Here is a 20,119-nt window from a genome sequence, read left to right on the forward strand (position 1 = left end):
CCTCTCCCACCCATAAGATTTATTTTATATACATGAGTACACTGTAGCTGTCTTCAGACAGACCAGAAGAGGGCATCAGATCCCATTACAGATGATTGTGAGCCACGTTTGCTGGGACTTGAACTCAGCATCTCTGGAAAAACAGTCAATGCTCTTAACAACGAACCATCTCCCCAGCCCCTTTAATAAGCACTTAGTGGCCTATTAAACTCTGCTGAGACTCCCAAAGGGAGGACTTTTGCCCTAAAACTTCATTAATCATTATAGCCATCTGATTTTCAGAAAAATTAGGTAACAAGTTTTATTGTATTAAGAACAAATAGAAATTAAAACTCACCTTGAAAATAGAAATCTGCTTTTGTCGGCTGCCATATCTCCGGTGCCTAAAACAGCATTCCGCACAGAGAGAGTTCACATGACAATCCAAAGAGAGAAACTGCGGCCTATTGTAAACTCCTCAACAAATATAACATGCTTTTTTTTTGTTCTAATGAGTTGATGCACTGTGTTAGCCCAATGGTATTCAAGGTCATGCCAGGCATAAGTGAAAAACAGGACAAATGGGACCCTTATTTTTGTGGAGTTAATTTGTCACACAATTTGGAGGGAAAGAGGGGGAAGCATTTTGTAAGTACACAGTTCTTTTTTAAAAATTAAATAAATTTGATCCTTTGGTCTAGCAGCCTCTGACTTTGTTCACAAGCATCAGGAATATGCAGGACAGGAAGGACCTATCTGGCAAAACAGTCCTCTCTAGAGTTAAGATAGACTGTTCTCATGAGAAAAATACATGAATCCTTTTTTAAAACAACATACATTTGTCCTTGTTCTGATGTGTTTTGGTTTTATTATTGAGTTACCTCTCAAATGTTTAACCTCTCTGGGTAACAGTTTCTTCATCTGAAAACTAAGTTTATACCAAGAGATCTTCAATCTTTATCCCAAACTTAAAACTCACGGTCATATACACACTATAAACTGTTAGAAAGTTCATGTCTAAACTAGGATGGCTTTAACCATAGCCTGCTCTAGTAACAAAGTGGTAAACTTTGAGTTCAGTATTCACGATACACGGTTTCCATGTAGAAAAGTAAGTGTTTCTGGAAACTCAGTCCTTAGATTTTTATGAAGAGATTACATAAATAATATTTTTGACATTTAGTTTCCTAAGATGTACAGTGAGAGTTTTGACTAATCTTTAAGAAAAGGATCTTATATTCTAAGAATCAATTTATTCAAACAAAATAAAAGTCATTGGTATAACTGAAGTTTTTATTGAATTACAATAGTATTGCTATGTGATTGGTTAATAAATTTGTTTATTTAATCTCAACTACTAATTTCCATTTGATCTGAGTTTGAATATGAGAGAACGAGAAGGCTAGAATGCCCATTCATGCTCTGTTCCTCCAGAGTCTAGTAATCTATTTACTGCATGAATGATTTTTTTAACCTATTTAATTAGCAACATTCATGGAATGTTTATGCAAAGAAATCTCACTGCTGTTACTTTTACTCCATTTCAAAATGTTAGCTCTATTGATTATTTCCAAGGGAGGTCTTTTTGAAAATAACAGTCAAAATGCAGGGCCAGTACAATTAAAAAGTTCTAAGTCAAGTTCTTTGACACTCCATCTGGCCTCAAGTTTCTTGAGGGTTAAGTGCATCTTCTTTCACCAGACCACTCAGTCCTCTGCTGTATATGTTGGGGTCATGGGAGCTTGTATCAGCTAGTGTATGCTGCCTGGTGGGTGGCTTAGTGTCTGGGAGATCTTAGGGGTCTGGGTTAGTTGAGACTGCTGGTGGAGTTTGAGGGGTGGAATATCCTCTTGGAGACAGATGGGGAAAGGAAGAATGGGATGAGGAACAGTTGGAGGGAGGACCTGGGAAGAGATAATGACTGGACAACAAAAAAAGATTAAAGAAAATTTAAAAAGAAAAAAAGAGTTTTTATTTAAAATATCTCTAAACAATGAAAACAATAAAGATTTTCAGAAACTTTTTCTCAAAAATAATAAAATAGAAGTTGACTCAACAGGAGATAAGTGAGGTAAAACACAGTTTTTATTTAGAAGTATAAACACAACAGATCAAGGTGATTTTAAGGACAAGATTCTTTGGATAACTGGCCCACTAAATAATCACTAAGTCGTCATGATTAACTAAGGCAAAGTAAGATTATGTAGGATTTACAAAACAAAGAAATATTAGAATTCTTATTCAATGTGAACTGATCCATACAGGGACAGGTGCCAGGAAAAGACATTATGGCAGTTCCTTGGAGTATCTTACAGCTTCAAAGCCATTTTCTGCTATTATCAGCAGTTGAACTGCTTATCAAGTCTTTATGGGAAGCTATTAAAACCTACTAATCATTTTTCCCCCATCATCTTTTTTTTCTGTTTGCAAGATAAACAGATTTCTATCACTTATGCATCATTTTCTTCTCTCTTTCAAGTAGTGTTATACTATTTTACAGATGATGGCTAAGAAGAAACTTACTCTTGCAGAGTTTTCCAAATTAACCTCTTTAGAAAACCTGTATTAAATCATGTATTGAATCAGAACTGGAATAGCTTGTCCTGAGCTAAAGATAGTTCACAAATAAAAAAGTGCTTATGTAGGCCTAAGGCCAGTTAGCTTTAAAATACCTCACATTAGGAGAGAATATTTATCTTTACCAACCATATTACCTTCATATGATATACATGTATCATAAAATGGTTTATCCTTTCTTTATTTGAGTTATAGTTTTGTTGATTGTGAATAGCATTGAGAAGGACACGAAAGGTGTTAACTCATCTTCACTTCCAGGCAGTTCTAGATCCTAGAAAAAAAAAATCAAGGACCTTGTTGCCATCATTGTCCACAATAGCAGTTACTAGATTTTGTTCTACCATGCCATAACTATACTGTATACTGCTCAAGTGGACACACAATTAGCTTTTCTGTGAAAATTTAAGAAATGCTACCTTTTACTTCTATAAATGTAAAATCATAAAGTTTAAAAAGCTTTACATCATCATTATAAAAGGTTAAGTATTAAAACTTTGAAAAATATAGCTTTTCACAGCTGTGACAAAATGCTGAGAAAGTCAACTTAAAGGATAAAAGATGTATTGGGGTTCACTGTTTCTGAAGTGTCAGCTTATCATAACTTGACTCATGTACTTTTAGATCTGTGGTAAAGGAGAACCATCATGACAAAAGGGAACTGCAGATCACCTCATGGCAGCCAGGATGCAGAAAGAGGTATAGTCTACAAGGAGTCCAGAGACTAAATACTAGTCAAAAGCAATCCTCCAATAATCTACTTCCTCCAACTAAGTTTTATCTCCTAATAGCTCATCAAATTTGAACTCATCAATGACATGTTAAATCACTGATGAGATCAGTGCCTTCAGTATCCAATCACCTCTAAACTCTGCTACCAGGATGACTAAGCCTTCAGCACATGAGCATTTGGGGATCATTTCACATTCAAACCACAGCAAAACATATATTAACTATTGAACTAATTGTTATAATTACATATCTCCTCCTATTAGGATTAAGAACTTAATCCAAAATAACTCTCTTGAGCATTATTCTTGGAATAAAGATACAAATTATGTGTCATTTATTCATTTATTCATCCACTGATCTTTCTATATGCTTAGTACTGTGCTATACAATATGGACAAAAGTCTAAGAATCCCAACTTTTCTATAAAAGCTGGCAGAATGCTTGGAGAAGACAAATTAATAACCTAAAATAATGTACCAAGTGCTGGAATGGAGAAACAGTACATAATGTAACATGTATCACATGTTATATTTGGTTGGCTGTTTTTTTTCCTATCTGCCTACTAGAACGTTTGATGAAGAGAAGGACTTTGTTATTATCTATCTATCTATCTATCTATCTATCTATCTATTTTTCTCTCTCTCCCTTTTGTCTCTGTATCCTCACACATACACAGAAACCACACACATTGTATATGTGTGTGTTTGTATGTGTGCGTGATAATTTCTAATGATCATTCCTAGATTTTTATTTTGTTTTCTTTTCCCCTCCTACGCCACAAAATTTCTGCTACCATTGTATCACACCTAATGATTTCAGTAATAAAACACCATAATCTCAGTTCCCACTTCCAAAGATGGGCAAGATACCTCCCCGCTACAACAACAACCAGACACCTGCCAAGATAGAACACCAGAGGCCATATTTACCCTCTTTTCTGAAACACTTTAAAAGAATGACAGTGATCTTCAATATACTACTCATTAACCCACCCATGAATAACTATAATCACTAATTGAAGTAAACTATTCAGTAATATAATCACTTTGCTTGTCTATTTGCTTGTTTTTATTTGTTTGTTGAGACAGGATTTCATAATATAACCCTGTCTGGCTTCAAACATGCAATATAAATCAGGTGAACCTGAAACTCACAATACTCCAGCCTCAGCCTCCTGAGTACTAGAATTACAGATATACCTACCATGCCTACCTGAGTTTCAACACTTTAGTGCCTGGAAGGCTTTAAAACAGAGTAACAAACTTCCTGAGCTGAGGAGACTAAGTTTAAAATCTACAGGAGAAAAATTATTAGAATGTATACAAGAGATTACAATAGATCTTGTACAATGTACTCCTTGATAGTACCTGTTTCCACTAGCTAATTAAAAAAGAACAATTTTTAAATATTTATTAGAATTTGTTTATTTTTTATCCTATAAGTGAGTGTTTGCCTGCATGTATGTCTATGTACCACATGTGTGTCTGGATCTCACAGACTTCAGAAGAGAGAATCAAAAACCCTAGAACTGAAGTTACATATGGTTGTAAACCACCATATGTATGCTAGGATTGAACTCAGGTCATCAGGAAGAGCAACAAGTGATCTTAACTGCTGAGCTGTCTCTCCAGTCCTGATTTTTTAAATAGAAATATGCTCCATGTTTTATGGAGAAATTGTTTGAAAGCACAAGAGTCTCAAGAGAAATACAGTATTGAGCTATAAATATATACAAATACTGAAGTTCTAAAGAAATATTAAAATGAATACTACTCTAGTTCCTCTTAAATCTTTAAATGAAATCCTAAAATATCAAACTGTTTCAAATACATGGAGTACCTGATAAGAGCTTAAAACTATTCAAAGAGTACAGATAAACTCAGCAACCATGAAGTAAAAAAAAAAAAAAAATGAAATGTCTGTTATCCAACCAAAATTACCAAACATGCAAAGAACCAATATAATGCATAGTTAAAACAAAAATTGATAAATGGTGAACTAGAACTGATATGTTAATATTAACATGTAACATGGTGGTACACACATTTAATCCCAGCACTCAGGAGGCAGAGGCAGGCAGCTCTATGTGAGTTTGAGGCCAATCTGATTCACAAAGTGAGTCCAGGACAGCCAGGGTTCTGTTACACAGAGAAACCCCTGTCTCAAAAAAATTTTTTAATTAGCATGTAGATACACTAAAATATTTACTATAACTGTATTTTATATATTTCAAAAAAGAATTAGAGAATGTATTCATATTTAAAAATTCTCAGTAAGAAAAAAAAAATCCCTTACTGATGTAGAGCACATCTATAAAAGACATTAGATCTAGTAATGGAAGACTCAATGCTTTGATCTTAAGGTCAAGAATTCAAAAAGATGTCCTTTCTGATCACTATATTAGAATTTTCAGCCAGTGCAATAAGACAAGGAATTAAAGACATCTATAATGGAAAATAAGAAGTAAAACTCTCTTTACTTACAGTTAACATTATCTGTGTATACTCTCTGATGGAATCTATAAAAAGAAAATAAAAATAATAAAGAGTTTCAAAAGTGTATAGGTACAAGATGAATACATAAAAGTCAAATTTCTTTGAATGCACTAGTATCCAAAAAAGCATAAGTTCAAATTAAAAAGCAAGGTCCTTTATGGTGTCCCAAAATATCTAATATTATTGTTAAGTAATACGGTTTTTGTTACAGTGACATATAACAGAACCACTGCCTTCAGGAAAATTTCTAAGTGAAGAAACAAACAACAAAAACAAATAATAAACATATAATATGGACAACTCTATTGACTTCTATCTTCTGTTTGGTAACCCAGTCTTCTACTTGTGAGAAAGACCTAACAAGTAATAAAAAAAAAATTCTGTAAGTTGTACCATCATCACCAAGATTCTCAATCATACCAGAATAACTCTTTGATGCCTACAGAAGGGGGTTAAGTGATTTTAAGCCATATTTAAGGTTCTTTCATCTAATGAACCAGTTCTGTCACATAGTTGACAGGGCCTGAGAACTCACAAGAGTAAGTTCCCTAAATAAGACCTTTCATGGCTGAGCCACCACTAAGCCAACAAGAAGGACTCAGAATTTTTTTTTTTTTTTTTTTTTTGTCCTTTTCAAGAGTGTGACTCAAGAGCTGATTAATTAAAATCCAAGTATAATCAAGATCTTAAGTAAGATATTTCGAATTCTTTAGCAGAAAGAAGCCAAATTCTTAAGCATTCATTTATAAATATTTTTTCCTGCTTAGTTTATAAAAAGCAGTATTTCAGAGTCTACTAACTACATTCAATAAACAAGTTTTGAATGTGTGTGGTAATTCCCTAAATATAACACTGCCTACATGACTGGATCTGTTTTGTGCCTAGATCTTATGCTTACATTCATTTCATCTCGACTAGGCAAGAATATTGTATAGGCTGGCCTCTTACTGTGGAGACACATTTAGCAAAGTGGATTCCCACCACCTATTTCAGCTAAGACCCAGATCAGCCAACAGATTATCACAAATTCTGGTTATAAGGGCTAGTCCAGATATGTCAGCAGATCTACACAGCCAATTGCCCCTCTTAACTGTTAGGTGGCACTGGCATTTGATATTTAACTGATGCTACAGTATTGACAACAGGAAAGTGATATGTCTTTCACTCATTTCTCTAAAGCTCAGATAGGGCAATCTATAATGCAAGTTCTATAGTTTCCACCTGTAAAGCACCTCACTTCCACAAACTTGTTTCCTACGTGAATTGCTCTCTCATAGTCTGCCACTTGCATTTCTCTTCAGATATAGATATTTGTTAGTGGCTTGTTTGCAAATCAAAACCATTCTTCTACTCAGCACCCTCTAGCATCATTCCTGCTTTTAGAGCATAGTCTTCACTCCCCACTATGAGTCACATCTGTCTGTAGCCAAGACAAAATAGCAAGTTCAATTTTATTTGCATGAATAACATCTTCAAGGAAGTATAGTATCTTCTTTCATGGAAAGCCTTTTCTACTTTAATTCAGGGAATATTAGTTTGATTAATATATCAAATGCATCAAAATAAAATATCTTATATAGTTAAACATGAACATCTTGTTTTACCAAGGGATAAAACGTTAGGAGAGCTAACAAGAGGAGAGAATGGGTAGAAAAAACTAGTAATACATTTGGAGAAAGATCAATTCAGGCTTCTAGAGAGTTCTATAGCTAGATTTTATAGGCAAAGAGGCAAAATGACACTATGGGAGAATGAGTACAGCTGATCTTTAACTTTATACCAATGATAAAATAGGTGTACATGGACTATCTCATGGACTATCTGTAAAACAACAGATATAAACACAAGTCTCCTGAAAGTGAACATTGTCAAGTATTAGTTGATATTTATATTAGCACTTTTGGCTAAAAGAACTAAATAAAAAGTGACTTTGCACAGCTGGAGATATAGCTCAGTGGTAAGTGCTTGTCTGGAATCCACAAGGCCTTAGTGCAATCCTGGTGTTGGGTGTGGGCTAGGTATATTTCCATGCTTACATCTGATTGACTCAGAATTCAATGTAGTATCCCCAGAAATTCAGCCTTGAAGGCATGGCTGAATGTTTTTATTATTGTTCTCTAAGATTTCATGTGTGTATGAGAAGGGAGTAATTTGTTTGAGGTACTAAGGAATAAAGTTGGGGTCTCACACATACCAATCTTCCACTAAGATACATCCCCAGTCCCATCTACTTTTATTTTGAGTTGCAGGTGGGTGTCTCAATATGTTGGCTTACTTGAACTTAGGATCTTCTTATTTCAGCCTCTCAAGTACCTGAGATTATAGGTACTTGTCTTAGTGACCTCTTTTTCATATAATAAACTCAAATCAAATTCAAACCTACACCACCAGCCCTGGGGATAGAAACTAATTTCCATCTTGAATTTAAGCATGCTAACTTAACACAGATGAATTCTTAACTTATAAACCTTGCAGGAATGACTTACAATGATTTTTACTTTTGAAAATATATTCCCCAAGGTGCTAATTTTCTGGAGACTGTACAGATAGAAATATAAAGGGTACAAAATATTCAAAACAGCATACACACAACAACAACAACTAGTTCCTGTTCTTAAATGCATGGCTTCAGTCACAAGATACCAAAACCAACTAAGAAATACCAAAGAAAGACATTTTAGTCATGAAGGAGCACCAGGAACACTAAGATGTTTGGTTCCTAGGAAGTATTCAGTACTCTGATATGAACCATAAATCTACCCAAGGAAAGACTCTGGAGAAAATGATATCCAGTAAAGGTGAAATAGGAAGTCCTGGAACACACCCTTTCAACTGCTTACTCCCTTATACTCCCCTCATCTTAGCATTGTTCTATCTTCATATCTCTCTTCCCCATACTCAACCGAATCAATCTCCTTCCATGTAGGGCCCTTGAGTGATCTTCTCTAAGTAGTCTTTTCTTATATAATAAACTCAATCAAATTCATCCATTCATTCATTCTTCCTCTTTCTCTCTCTCTTTTCCTCTTTATACTCTGTGGGCTGTCCAAATGACTTATACTAGAATTTAGTGGTCATCTCTTTGGCCTTTTATTTTCCCAGAACATTTACTAATCAAAAACCTTGATCAGGCATCCTCTAAAATAGCTCTTTAATTTGACCATGTATATCCATCCCTGGTGTATTCTTCTATGTGAGTCATCTTCCTTTAGTCTTCCGTTGCTTGATATGTTCCTCCCTTTGATTTATCTATTACAAATTTTAAAATGCAAGGTAAATCATGTAGTTCTTCAGTAAAACCCCTTCTCATGAAGAGCTATTAATTTCTTTACATGAGACAAAGTTCTACAAACTGAACCTGCCCTTATCTCTAGACAAGTGTCTTAGTTAAGTTTCTATTGCTGGGATAAAACATCATGAACAAAAGCAACTTGGGGAGAATGTGAAATCTTACAGTTTTCAGGTCACACTCAATCACTGAAGTAAATCAGAGAAGGAACTCAAGTCAGGAATATGAAGGCAGGAATGAAAGGAGAAGCCATGAAGGGGTGCTGTTTACTAGCTTGTTCTCCATGGCTTGTTCGGCCTGCTTTCTCATAGCACCCAGGACCATCTACCTATTTATGAGTGGCTCACACACAATGGGCTGTGCCCACCCATGTCAATCACTAATTTATAAAATTCCCTACAGACTTACCTACAGATCAGTCTAATAGGTATTTTATCTATTGTGGTTCTCTCTTCTCAGATAACTCTTGCTTATATCAAGCAGAAGAAAAAAAAAGCCCGTACAAGTTTCACCTCTTTCTAGTTCACTGAATCACACTCACATCTAAACTTTATAAACTCTCAAGCTTGGAATGCACTCTGTATTTCTTGCCCTTGGTCTGGCCTTTATATAGTCTTTCTAGTTCAGATTGCTCTGTTTTTCTTCTAGGACTTCCTAAGCCAATAGAGTCATCTTTCCTGAGTACCACCATCACATTATAGAATCCTTAGTTGCAAATGGTGAAACCAACTATAACTAAGTAAAGAAGTGCACAAATAGTTTATTAGGTAGCTAACATAATCTCTGGAATAGTTAAAAGGTGGAGCTTTAGGGGTTAACTGTACAGTTACTACCTAAGTTCCTGTACATAGTGTCTTAAGCTGTCTCAGACTATCATGAATGAGCAGAACCTCCAGTGAGGCCAGGTCCTGGGTGCTACCACCACCATCTCCTTCTGCCCATACTTGGGCCTGTTCCCCTGCTGCAATCAAGCTGTGAAAGTGCCTAGTGTTCTTCTGAGTACTTGGGATTGATTGCTCTATACTGCTTTGCTGTTTAAGGAAAAGCAGTCATAACCATTTATTAAATTTAAACTTATCCCTCAGTTTTCCTGAAAATGCTATCATTGCTATCTCTTGTCTTAATATGAGTGCAGATATGTGAATAAAATGGCTTTATTTAGTCTCTGAGTGCAGAACAAAAACAATGGTCAGGACAGTAATCGACAACAGGCAAACAGTGGTGATAAGTAAGTACATGTAGTGTTTCCTCTTTAACAAAAAAATGTCAGCTGAAGTTCTCAGCCTTGTTGAAAGGACCTGGATACTGAACTGTGCCAAAGAAGGATAGGGTTAAAACATGCAATGACAGTACCCCATATACCTCTAATGTTAACAATAGCTAAATTTTATCAAACAGTGCCCTCTCACCATGACAGCTGCAACATAATGATAATGACTGTGCTTCCTCAAACCAGTTCTAGATCATGTACAATAAACATATTTTTTTAATAATTGAGTAAATGAATCACAGTGAAAATGACAGCAAAGAAAGGGCAGACAGAGGTTTACACCAAGAAAACATAATGACTGAGGTCAACTCAGGACTGCTATGGCAGGCCCACACGGCTCCTTTTCATCCAACTCACTTCTCCCTCTCCTTGGGATGGATCCAAGTCTGTGGAAAACAGCCAAAATACTGTTATGAAAACACCAAGTCCAAATAATGTGCAAGCATCTAAAGTGCTGAAAGCCACTTCTGTTACCCTCCATCAGCTGAGGGGTGGAGAGGGTTCCCAGAGCCACAGGCTCGTCTAAGAAGGATTAGATTGCATACAAAAAAGCCCTGGCTAAGAACTTGCTTCCTAGTCCTACAGCTGGTACCAGAACTCTCTCTAATCTTCACTAGAAGAAAATGTCTATCCAGTAAGTATCTCTGAGAGAGCTTCTATCATGACTTTGGAATGGCAAATAGGGTATTTCAGGATATTCTAAAAAGATAGTATTAGGTTATGGCTTGCTTAAGACAGCTCTTGGGCCTAGCTGGAGATACTTCTTTCTGCAGGGAACAGAATATACAAAATATACACATTTAGATGATGGTGAGGTCTGTATGACTTGCAATGGGACTGGGAGGCAGTTATGAACACAGACAGGAATTTCATATCTTGCCTAATCATTTCCTACCTGTGTGGCTTCAGCAAATTACATATGCTTTTAAGTCTAAACTACTTAACTTTTAAAGGTTTTCTAAATCCAGAAGTGATATCAAAATACTACTTACCCTATTGTATTGCTGAGAAACTTAGATGTTTTAGTACAATATGAAATTCTTTTTACAAACTGTCTAATAATAAGTGTGTGATAAAATGTAGTTAGAAGGGCTAGCTAGTTAGGACTATGCTTTAAGAAGTTATAAAATGGAAGCAAAGACAAGACATAAATAGGCACACACAAACAAGTATAGAACCTGAATCTCTCAATCTTCCTCTTGAAAGTACTATAGCTCTTGAGGATTGGTAGAGACATGAGATGATGGGAAGAACTAATAGCACAATATGGTGAATAACAAAGAGTGGGGCACCTGACTCTGAATGCTGATCTCATTTTATGTGAATGAGTGAATCAATAAGAAGGTCAGCAGTGTCTCAGCTGGGTGTCTCTAGGCAGGTAGTTCTTGAAAAGAATCTTGTGTCACAATTCAGGAATAGAAGTGAATACAGCCAGATTAACTGATACTTTTTCAGAAGAATGAAACATAAAGTAAGATTTGGACAATATGGCCATTTTTATTAAAAGTGGCCATATTGTCTTTGACATGAAAGGAAGGACCTGAACAGCACCTCATAAAACTCTAAGAGAGCTGGGCTGCAGGTGAACTAGAAGGAGTCCTTAAAACACATTTCTCCAAAACAGAGGCACTACCTCTGACCCGCCCCCCTTTCCCCCACCCCATAATACTTTGATAATCAATCTGTGCTTCTTTCTAATAACCTCCACATTTCAGAATTGAACACCCTGCTGGTGGCTACAAGAAACTATTTGAAACTGTGGAGGAACTGTCCTCACCACTTACAGCTCATGTCACAGGTTGGTCTCATTGATCTTAACTTGATTGTTGATTGTGAATTCTAAACTGGCATCTTGCTGTATAGCCTAGGTTAGTGTAAACCATGACACTTTTCTTGCTTTATCCTCCAAGTACTGGGTTCAAGCTACCATAGTTTGACTCTTCTGAAAGCTTTCTTTTCTGTCAAGATCATTTTTCTCAGCCTTCATATTCATTTAGGTCTCTCAGTAAATAAATAAAATAATAAAATAAAATAAACCTGTATACCAGTCTAGTGTGGCTAGTGAGTTTTGACCAGCTCAACTGCAAATTGTGTTCTGACTTCCACATGCCTGCTTTGGCACATGCCTATACATGCACATAGAGGGAATAATTTTTTAAAAAGATTGTAAGGATCTGAACCCAGGAGAAAAATGAAGAATAAGATGGGGGAGGAATCAGATTTAAGACACCCAGGGCTTTGAGAATAGCTTCTAATGTTACTTTTGAACTTCAGGTTTTGATATTACAACTCATCTCCTGCCAGGAGATAATGGTACAGACTTTTTAACCCCAGCACTCAGGAGACATAGGCAGACAAGTCTCCATGAGTTTGAGGCCAGCCTGGTCTATAAAATGAGTACCAGGACAGCCCAGACCACACAGAGAAATCCTGTTTTGATAAACAAAAAACAAAATTATAAAAAAAAATCATCTCCCCTCATTTACCTTCAATCTTACTTCCTCAATATAAATACATGTTACTTTTTTCCTTTAATTGGGTATTTTCTTTATTTACATTTCAAGTGTTATCCCCTTTCCAGGTCTCCCTTCTGGAAACCCCCTATCCCATCCTCCCACCCCACCCCCACCCCCTGCCTCTCCACCACCCACCCACCCACTCCTGCCTTCCCACTCTGGTATTCCCCTACACTGGGGCATCGAACCTCCTCAGGCCCAAGGGCCACTCCTCCCACTTATGTTCAATAAAGCCATCCTCTGCCACATATGCAGCGGGAGTCATGGGTCCCTCCAATGTTTACTCTTTGGTTGGTGATTTAGTTTTCAGGAACTCCAGGTGGTCTGGCTAGTTGACACTGTTGCTCCCCCCATGGGGCTGCAAACCCCCTCAGTTCCTTCATTTCTTATCCAAGTCCTCCATCAAGGACCCTGCCCTCAGTCCAATGGTTGGCTGTGAGCATCCACCTCGTATTTGTCAGGCTCTGGCAGAGCCTCTTAGGAGACAGCCATATCAGGCTTCTGTCAGCAAGCACTTCACAGCATCCAAAATAGTATCTGGGTTTGGTGACTGTAAATGGATGGATCCCCAGGCAGGACAGTCTCTGAATAGCCTTTCCTTCTGTCTCTGCTCCCCACTTTATCTCCATATTTTCTCCTTGAGTATTTTGTCCCCCCTTCTAAGAAGCACTGAAGCATCCACACTTTGGTCTTCCTTCTTCTTGAGCTTCACATGGTCTGTGGATTGTATCAGATATTTCAAACTTTTGGGCTAATATCTACTTATCAGTGAGTGCATACCTAGTGTGTGTGTTCTTTTGTGACTGGGTTACCTCACTCAGGATGATATTTTCAAGTTTTATTCATTTGCCTGTGAATTTTACGAAGTCATTGTTTTTAATAGCTGAGTAGTATGCCATTTTTTTGTATCCATTCCTCTGTTGAGGGACATCTGGGTTCTTTAAAGCTTCTGGCTATTATAAATAAGGCTGCTATGAACATAGTAGAGCATGTGTCCTTATTACATGTTGGAGCATCTTCTGGGTATATGCCCAGGAGTGGTGTAGATAGGTCCTCATTTTTTGAGGAACTGCCTGTCTTATTTCCAGAGTGGTTGTACCAGCTTGCAATCCCAACAGCAATGGAAGAGTATACCTCTTTCTCCACATCCTCACCAGCATCTGCTGTCACCTGAGTTTTTGATCTTAGCCATTCTGACTGCTGTAAGGTAGAATTTCAGGGCTGTTTTAATTTGTATTTCCCTCATGACTAAGGATGTTAAACACTTCTTTAGGTGCTTCTCAGCCACTCGAGTTTCCTCAGTTGAGAATTCTCTGTTTAGCTCTGTTTCTCATTTTTTAAATAAGGTTATTTGGTTCTTTGGAGTCAAACTTCTTGAGTTCTTTGTATATACTGGATATTAGCCCTCTATTAGAAAATACATGTTATTTAACTGAAATTCCTTGAGAATAAAGATTACACTTTTGTCATCTTCAATATGACACTAACTTGTTCAGTGCCTACCATACAGAAAATGTCTTTTAAGTGTCTGTTCCACAAAAATTTTAAGAGAGCCTAGTGACAAGTGTCTGAGAGATTTGCATTGAAGAGTGTTAGTGTCATGCCTGTTACATCAGAAGCACTTGCAGATGACAGCATTGTTACAGTCCTATTATTTCATTGTCTATGAATCTTACGAGTAGCTTAAAAACTTTTAGACCTCAATTCCTTCACTTTCTAAAGACCAACATTTATTTTGTGGGGAAATTATAAAGACTAAGGTAATTTAGATAGAATGACTCATCCCGTATCAGACACTAAGTAAACAATAGACAGGAGCCACTGTTAATATCATTAACTCTGTCCAAAGACCTCATGTGACTCATGCCTTGCTGGGTATAACAGGATGCTATGTGAAAATGTCAGTGGTTGGGCAAATCTTTCCTCTGTTTTCTGTTCTACAAAAGACAAGGATAGAAGTGAATACTTGTCAACTAGATGGTGGCATTACAATCTAGGTTTAGTATCAAACATTAACTTTCAATCAAAGCAAATATTGTTTTATAGTTTTTATTTAATGTCTGCTTTGTGGTTGAACTTAATATGTAGGCAAGAATTCATTTGTTTTAAAATAAAGACCTGATAAGGATTAAGCAAACATATACTTTTCTAGGGATGAGAGGACTAATCAAGCCTCATTGTGGAAGATGGAAGTCCCCAATGACAGCCTTGGTATCCTTCATTTTTTTTTTATGAGAAAATAAAGAATCTTAGAGAAAGCAGGAGGATATTCTGCATCTGAATCCAGGTCCTGACACTCAGCCCTGTACCTTATTTGCCACAAAGATCAAATTTCATAAAAGTGTGATCATTCAAATCCCAAGATAAATGGGAGTTTTAGACTTTACAACATTCTTGTTGCTTCATTGTTGGGGGCCAACTTTTAGCAGAAAGCGGCTATCAGCTTTGCAGCCATCTTGAGCCATATACCCTGACATGAGACTTGGATTACAATAGCCTACAACAGCTGAGCACACGCTGATAATCTTGGTTTAGATACCTTGGATGTGTGAGATTAAAGGTGTGTGAGATTAAAGGTGTGTAACTTAAGAGTATGATTTAGAAGTGTAGAGATCAGATTTAGAGACAAGACCTAAGGGCATGATTAAAGGTGTGACCAAGAGGCATGGCTTAGAAGTGAGACATATAAAAGGCAGAGACAGAACGGAACTAAGAATCAGACACAGCAGACAGAGAAGACACTTGGATGAGAGAATCAGACACTTTAGACAGAACAATTTGGAGTAACAGAGATTCAGACACTAGGAGTAGGAATAGACATTAGACACTTCAGAGAGTACAACTTGGAGTACAACTTGGAGTAGAAATTAGGCATTAGGTAGCAGGCACTTGGAAGAGAACTTGGAAGAAGTAACTTGGAACTTGGAGGCACTAGGGACTAGGAACTAGGAACTAGTAACTCAAGACTTGGGACATGGACTAGGAAGAGAGACTGAAGAATAAACGGGATTGAAACACATTCTGTCTGGTCTCCATTCTTCAAGTCCAGCCTCACTCTCTCTCTCTTGCTGAACCCCGACCCGCGGACCAGAGCAGCAGTTTGGGCCGGAATACAGTGGCTGCCAAACGCGGGGCAGCCCGGGCCTCAACATTTTGCTTAAGCCTCAACATTTTTTGGCCACCCAAAGTGAGCCAGCTTAGGCCTCAACACTTCATTTAAAAGGTTCCTTCTAGATGGGTATCATACTTCACATCTTTAATTTCAGCATTGATAACACAGAGGCAGGGGTGTGAGGCCAGCTTGGTCTGTTTAACTGAACACACATAGACCATCAAAAAATCTTGTCTCAAAAAAATGAGGTTTTTTTTTTTTTTTAATCAAAACACCTAGTTTTAGTATTTTGACTCATGTTCTTAAGTCTATCCGTGTACTTCTTCACCCATCAAATAGCATAAGAAAAACTGATGTTCTATCCAGAGGTAAGCTGACAAATGACAAATAGACAGGCACCTAGAAAATCTAGTAAGTAGTTCCACCTGATGTCTCACTTTACTGCAGGCAGGATTCCCCTCTGGCTCACTGGCAGTCTCCTTCGATGTGGTCCTGGGCTCTTTGAAGTTGGATCTGAGCCTTTCTATCACCTGTTTGATGGACAAGCCCTTTTGCACAAATTTGACTTTAAGGAGGGCCATGTCACATACCACAGGAGGTAAGTCAGCACTTGTTCCGTGACTGACCTCACCAGACTAGAGCCTATCTCAGTTCTCCTCCTGTTTGAACTTTCACCTTCATGAACCCAGAGAAGACCTCTAAACTCATTACTTTTTTCTTTCTTCATGGTCTAGCTAAGTATGTATATTTTGCACATTCACCTGAGAATGCTAAAATGAGATAATGGGAGTCAAGAGCTCAGAGCCAAACATGACTGTCTTCAAATCCTGAATCCACCAGGCACCATTTTGTCTTGACTGATGACCATCTGGCAGGGAAATATTGGCCTCTAATTATTTTGTCACCTATAAAATAAAGGAAATTGTAGAATCTTCTCTATAGAATCAACCCATGACTAAATGAGAATAAAACATGTAATTCATAGTAATAATGGAGTAAAAACAAAAACTGTTATTACTGTTGTGACTATGAGACTACTGGGTTATGTAGGTTCCTTTTATTTTTTAGCATCAGAAAGGTCTGAGAATGAAGCTGGTAAGATGGTTCAGAAGGTGAAGGTACATGCCATTAAGCCTTACATTAATTCAATCCCCATATAATAGGAGAAAACTACCTCAAACCAGTTTTCCTTTGAACTCTGTATGCATTCTGTAGCTCCTGTGCTCACGCGCACGCACATGCACACGCACACACACAAACACAAGCACACACGCAAATGTTTAAAAATGTATAAGGACTGGGCTTTCCCAGAAAGGGTTCCACAAAGGAGAGAGGGACAAAGTATGTCACAAAAACACTAGATAGAGAAGTGAGGAGGAGTGAAAGGAGAGACACAGAGAGAAGGGCAGAAAGAGAGAAAAAGAACATTTTTAAGGAGTTATTTGCTAAAGGGAGCAATGACTCAGCAGACAAAGGACCCAGGATTCAATTCTGAACACCATGGCAGCTGCTGCTCACAACTGTCTGCAACTCTACACCAAGGGGATCTGATGCTCTTTCTGGCCTCTGTAGGCAACAGGCACACATGTAGTACACAGACTTACATGCAAGCAGAACACACACACACAATAGTAGTAATAATATTTTTATTAATAGCAACAACAAAGAGTTATTGCTAAAGCCATCATTCTAAGAAGCCCACATAACAACACAGTAAATACCCTGGTTCCTACTTGAATATTCAGACCTGTTAGTGGTATGATCACCATGAATTTAAAGCATTTTGAAGGAACATCAAAGGAAGAGTAAGGGGAGACTGAAAATAGCATTTGAACTGTGACAAAAGAGAGACAGGGACTGCCAAGCATAAATTTTTCTAAGAAAGCAATTTTGGATTTCAGACAAAGCTTCTATATAACTTCCAATGTATACTTTCATATACATTCCTCTTTATAAAAGCACAGAACCAAAATTTACTTTGCCCTCCATATGGCAAGCCTCAAGTAGCATTTTCCAGGTGGTCTAGGAAATGGCTCACAGATCAGCCTGTGGAAGAGATAAAATTCAATAAACACTAATTTAAAATATATAATAAATTCTAAAATTAAAGAAAAACACAAGGTCAAAGAGATGAAAGAAATATAATCCATCACACTGTGTCTTATAATGTGATGAGCTACATTTGTGAAATAACCACGTGTTCTAGTTTGTTTTCTATGTCTATAATAAACATCATGACCAAGGTCAACTTGAGTAGGCAAGGTATTAATTTCATCTTAACAGTTCATCACCAGGGAAAGCCAAGGCAGGAAGGAATCAGGGAGTAGAGCACAAACCATGAAGGAATATTAAGTACTATTGAACATTGCCTAGTTCCTCCTCCTCCCTTTCCTCCTCCTCCTCCTTTTCCTCCTCCTTCTCTCTACCTTTCTCTCCTTTCTTGAAAAAAAATTTGGAAATACTATTTCATGTGTATGTCTGCCTGCATGTATATATGTGCACCACATTTATGCAGTACCTGCAGAAACCAGAAGATGGTGTCAGATCTTCTGGGAGTAGAGTTATAGATAGATGGTTGTGAGCCAACAACATGGATGCTGGAAATTGATTCCAAGTCCTCTGGAAGAGCAGCCAATAATCTCAATGGCTGAGCTATCACTCCAGCCTTCAGCCTGTTTTCTTTTATTACCTGCCCAATAGTGGTGCCATCCTACATCAATCATTAATTTGTTAAAATGCCCATGGACTTGCCTACAGGAAATCTGATGGAGATATCTTTTCAATGAAAGTCCCCCCCCCCTGAGGAATTCTAGTTCATGTCAAGTTGACAAAAACTACCCACCATGGTATGGGACACTTATCTAATTCTGGCCAATGTCACAATCACATATATTAACTACTTAACTTTTACTGCCTCAATCACTGTTATGTTGAGAAGACTCAATTTAAGCTCTTTTCTTTTGGGGTCTTCCCCCAATAAAAGGAGCTGATGGTTCTCTCTATTTGGGAGTGGGGATTCATGATTCCAATTTGATAAAAACACACTGACTCACAGCTTCACTTGTCTTGAGTGGATAGCCTACTTATATCCTTTTCCCATTTCTCAATGTTCTCCAGATTCATCCGCACTGATGCTTACATTCGTGCAATGACTGAGAAGAGGATTGTCATAACAGAATTTGGCACCTGTGCTTTCCCAGACCCCTGCAAGAATATATTTTCCAGGTTAGTGAAATCAAATTGCATTTTATATCAGCCACTTTTTGTTCATATAGTTTTAAAGTTACTGAACTGCAAAATTCATTTGCTTCTGCAGGTTTTTTTCTTACTTTCGAGGAGTAGAGGTTACTGACAATGCCCTTGTAAATATCTACCCAGTGGGAGAAGATTATTATGCATGCACAGAGACAAACTTTATCACAAAGGTTAACCCAGAGACCTTGGAGACGATTAAGCAGGTAGGATACTGTGCTTAGGGGACATCACTAAAGCACATAAAATTGGGAACTTAAAATTAAAACACTAGGATAAAACAAGAACAGATGAGGCAGATTAAATTTCAACTTCTCACTGGTCGTCAACTATGAGATATTTAACATAGGATAAAATTTATTTCTTAATTTATGACATTTGAAATCTATGATATTACACAGATAGAAGGAAACCATTAAAATAACTTAGATTTGTTCATTTGTAATACAAATATTTTCTGAGATCTTTCCATTTTAAATCTTCTGTAAGATACAAGGGATATATCAGTAAATAACACAGCATTGTCTCTGACCCTGAAGGTTTAATGAGTTAAGCTTGGATCCAGTATATAACAGTCTTAAAAAATGACAGCTATAAGTATTGAAAACCTGCAATTGGTGGTTCTAAGCAACTTTGTTGCACCAATTTGTCCCTTTTTATAGATACTTATTAGAAATAAAGCTATATTTTAAGTAAAATAGTGTTGATCAAAATATTGAAAAATCATACATTTTGCAGTTTTAATGAATATTACTTAAAATAGACACACAATCTCAACCAGTATGTATTAATATATGTTTGCAAAGTATGGTGCTTGTCTTTAATAAACTTAATTTCTAGATGATGAAATCAAAGAGGCACACTTTAGCAAGATTCAGAAAGTGATAAATCTTTTAACAA

The 20,119-nt window shown here is 37.1% G+C and overlaps 1 protein-coding gene across 1 annotated transcript in view; it reads left to right on the forward strand.

Moving 5' to 3' along the window:
* Positions 1-10,866: 10,866 nt before the first annotated feature.
* Rpe65 (retinoid isomerohydrolase RPE65) overlaps positions 10,867-20,119 on the forward strand; it is a 31,245-nt gene continuing 21,992 nt past the window's right edge. The window contains exons 1-5 of the mRNA XM_034501036.2: positions 10,867-10,973; positions 12,055-12,137; positions 16,415-16,565; positions 19,085-19,192; positions 19,284-19,425. Of these exons, the coding sequence (XP_034356927.1) occupies positions 10,963-10,973; positions 12,055-12,137; positions 16,415-16,565; positions 19,085-19,192; positions 19,284-19,425 (495 nt within the window). The 5' untranslated portion in view covers positions 10,867-10,962. The remainder of the gene's footprint in view (positions 10,974-12,054; positions 12,138-16,414; positions 16,566-19,084; positions 19,193-19,283; positions 19,426-20,119) is intronic.

This window comes from Arvicanthis niloticus, chromosome 4 (assembly GCF_011762505.2).
Source record: "Arvicanthis niloticus isolate mArvNil1 chromosome 4, mArvNil1.pat.X, whole genome shotgun sequence".
NCBI lineage: Eukaryota > Metazoa > Chordata > Mammalia > Rodentia > Muridae > Arvicanthis > Arvicanthis niloticus.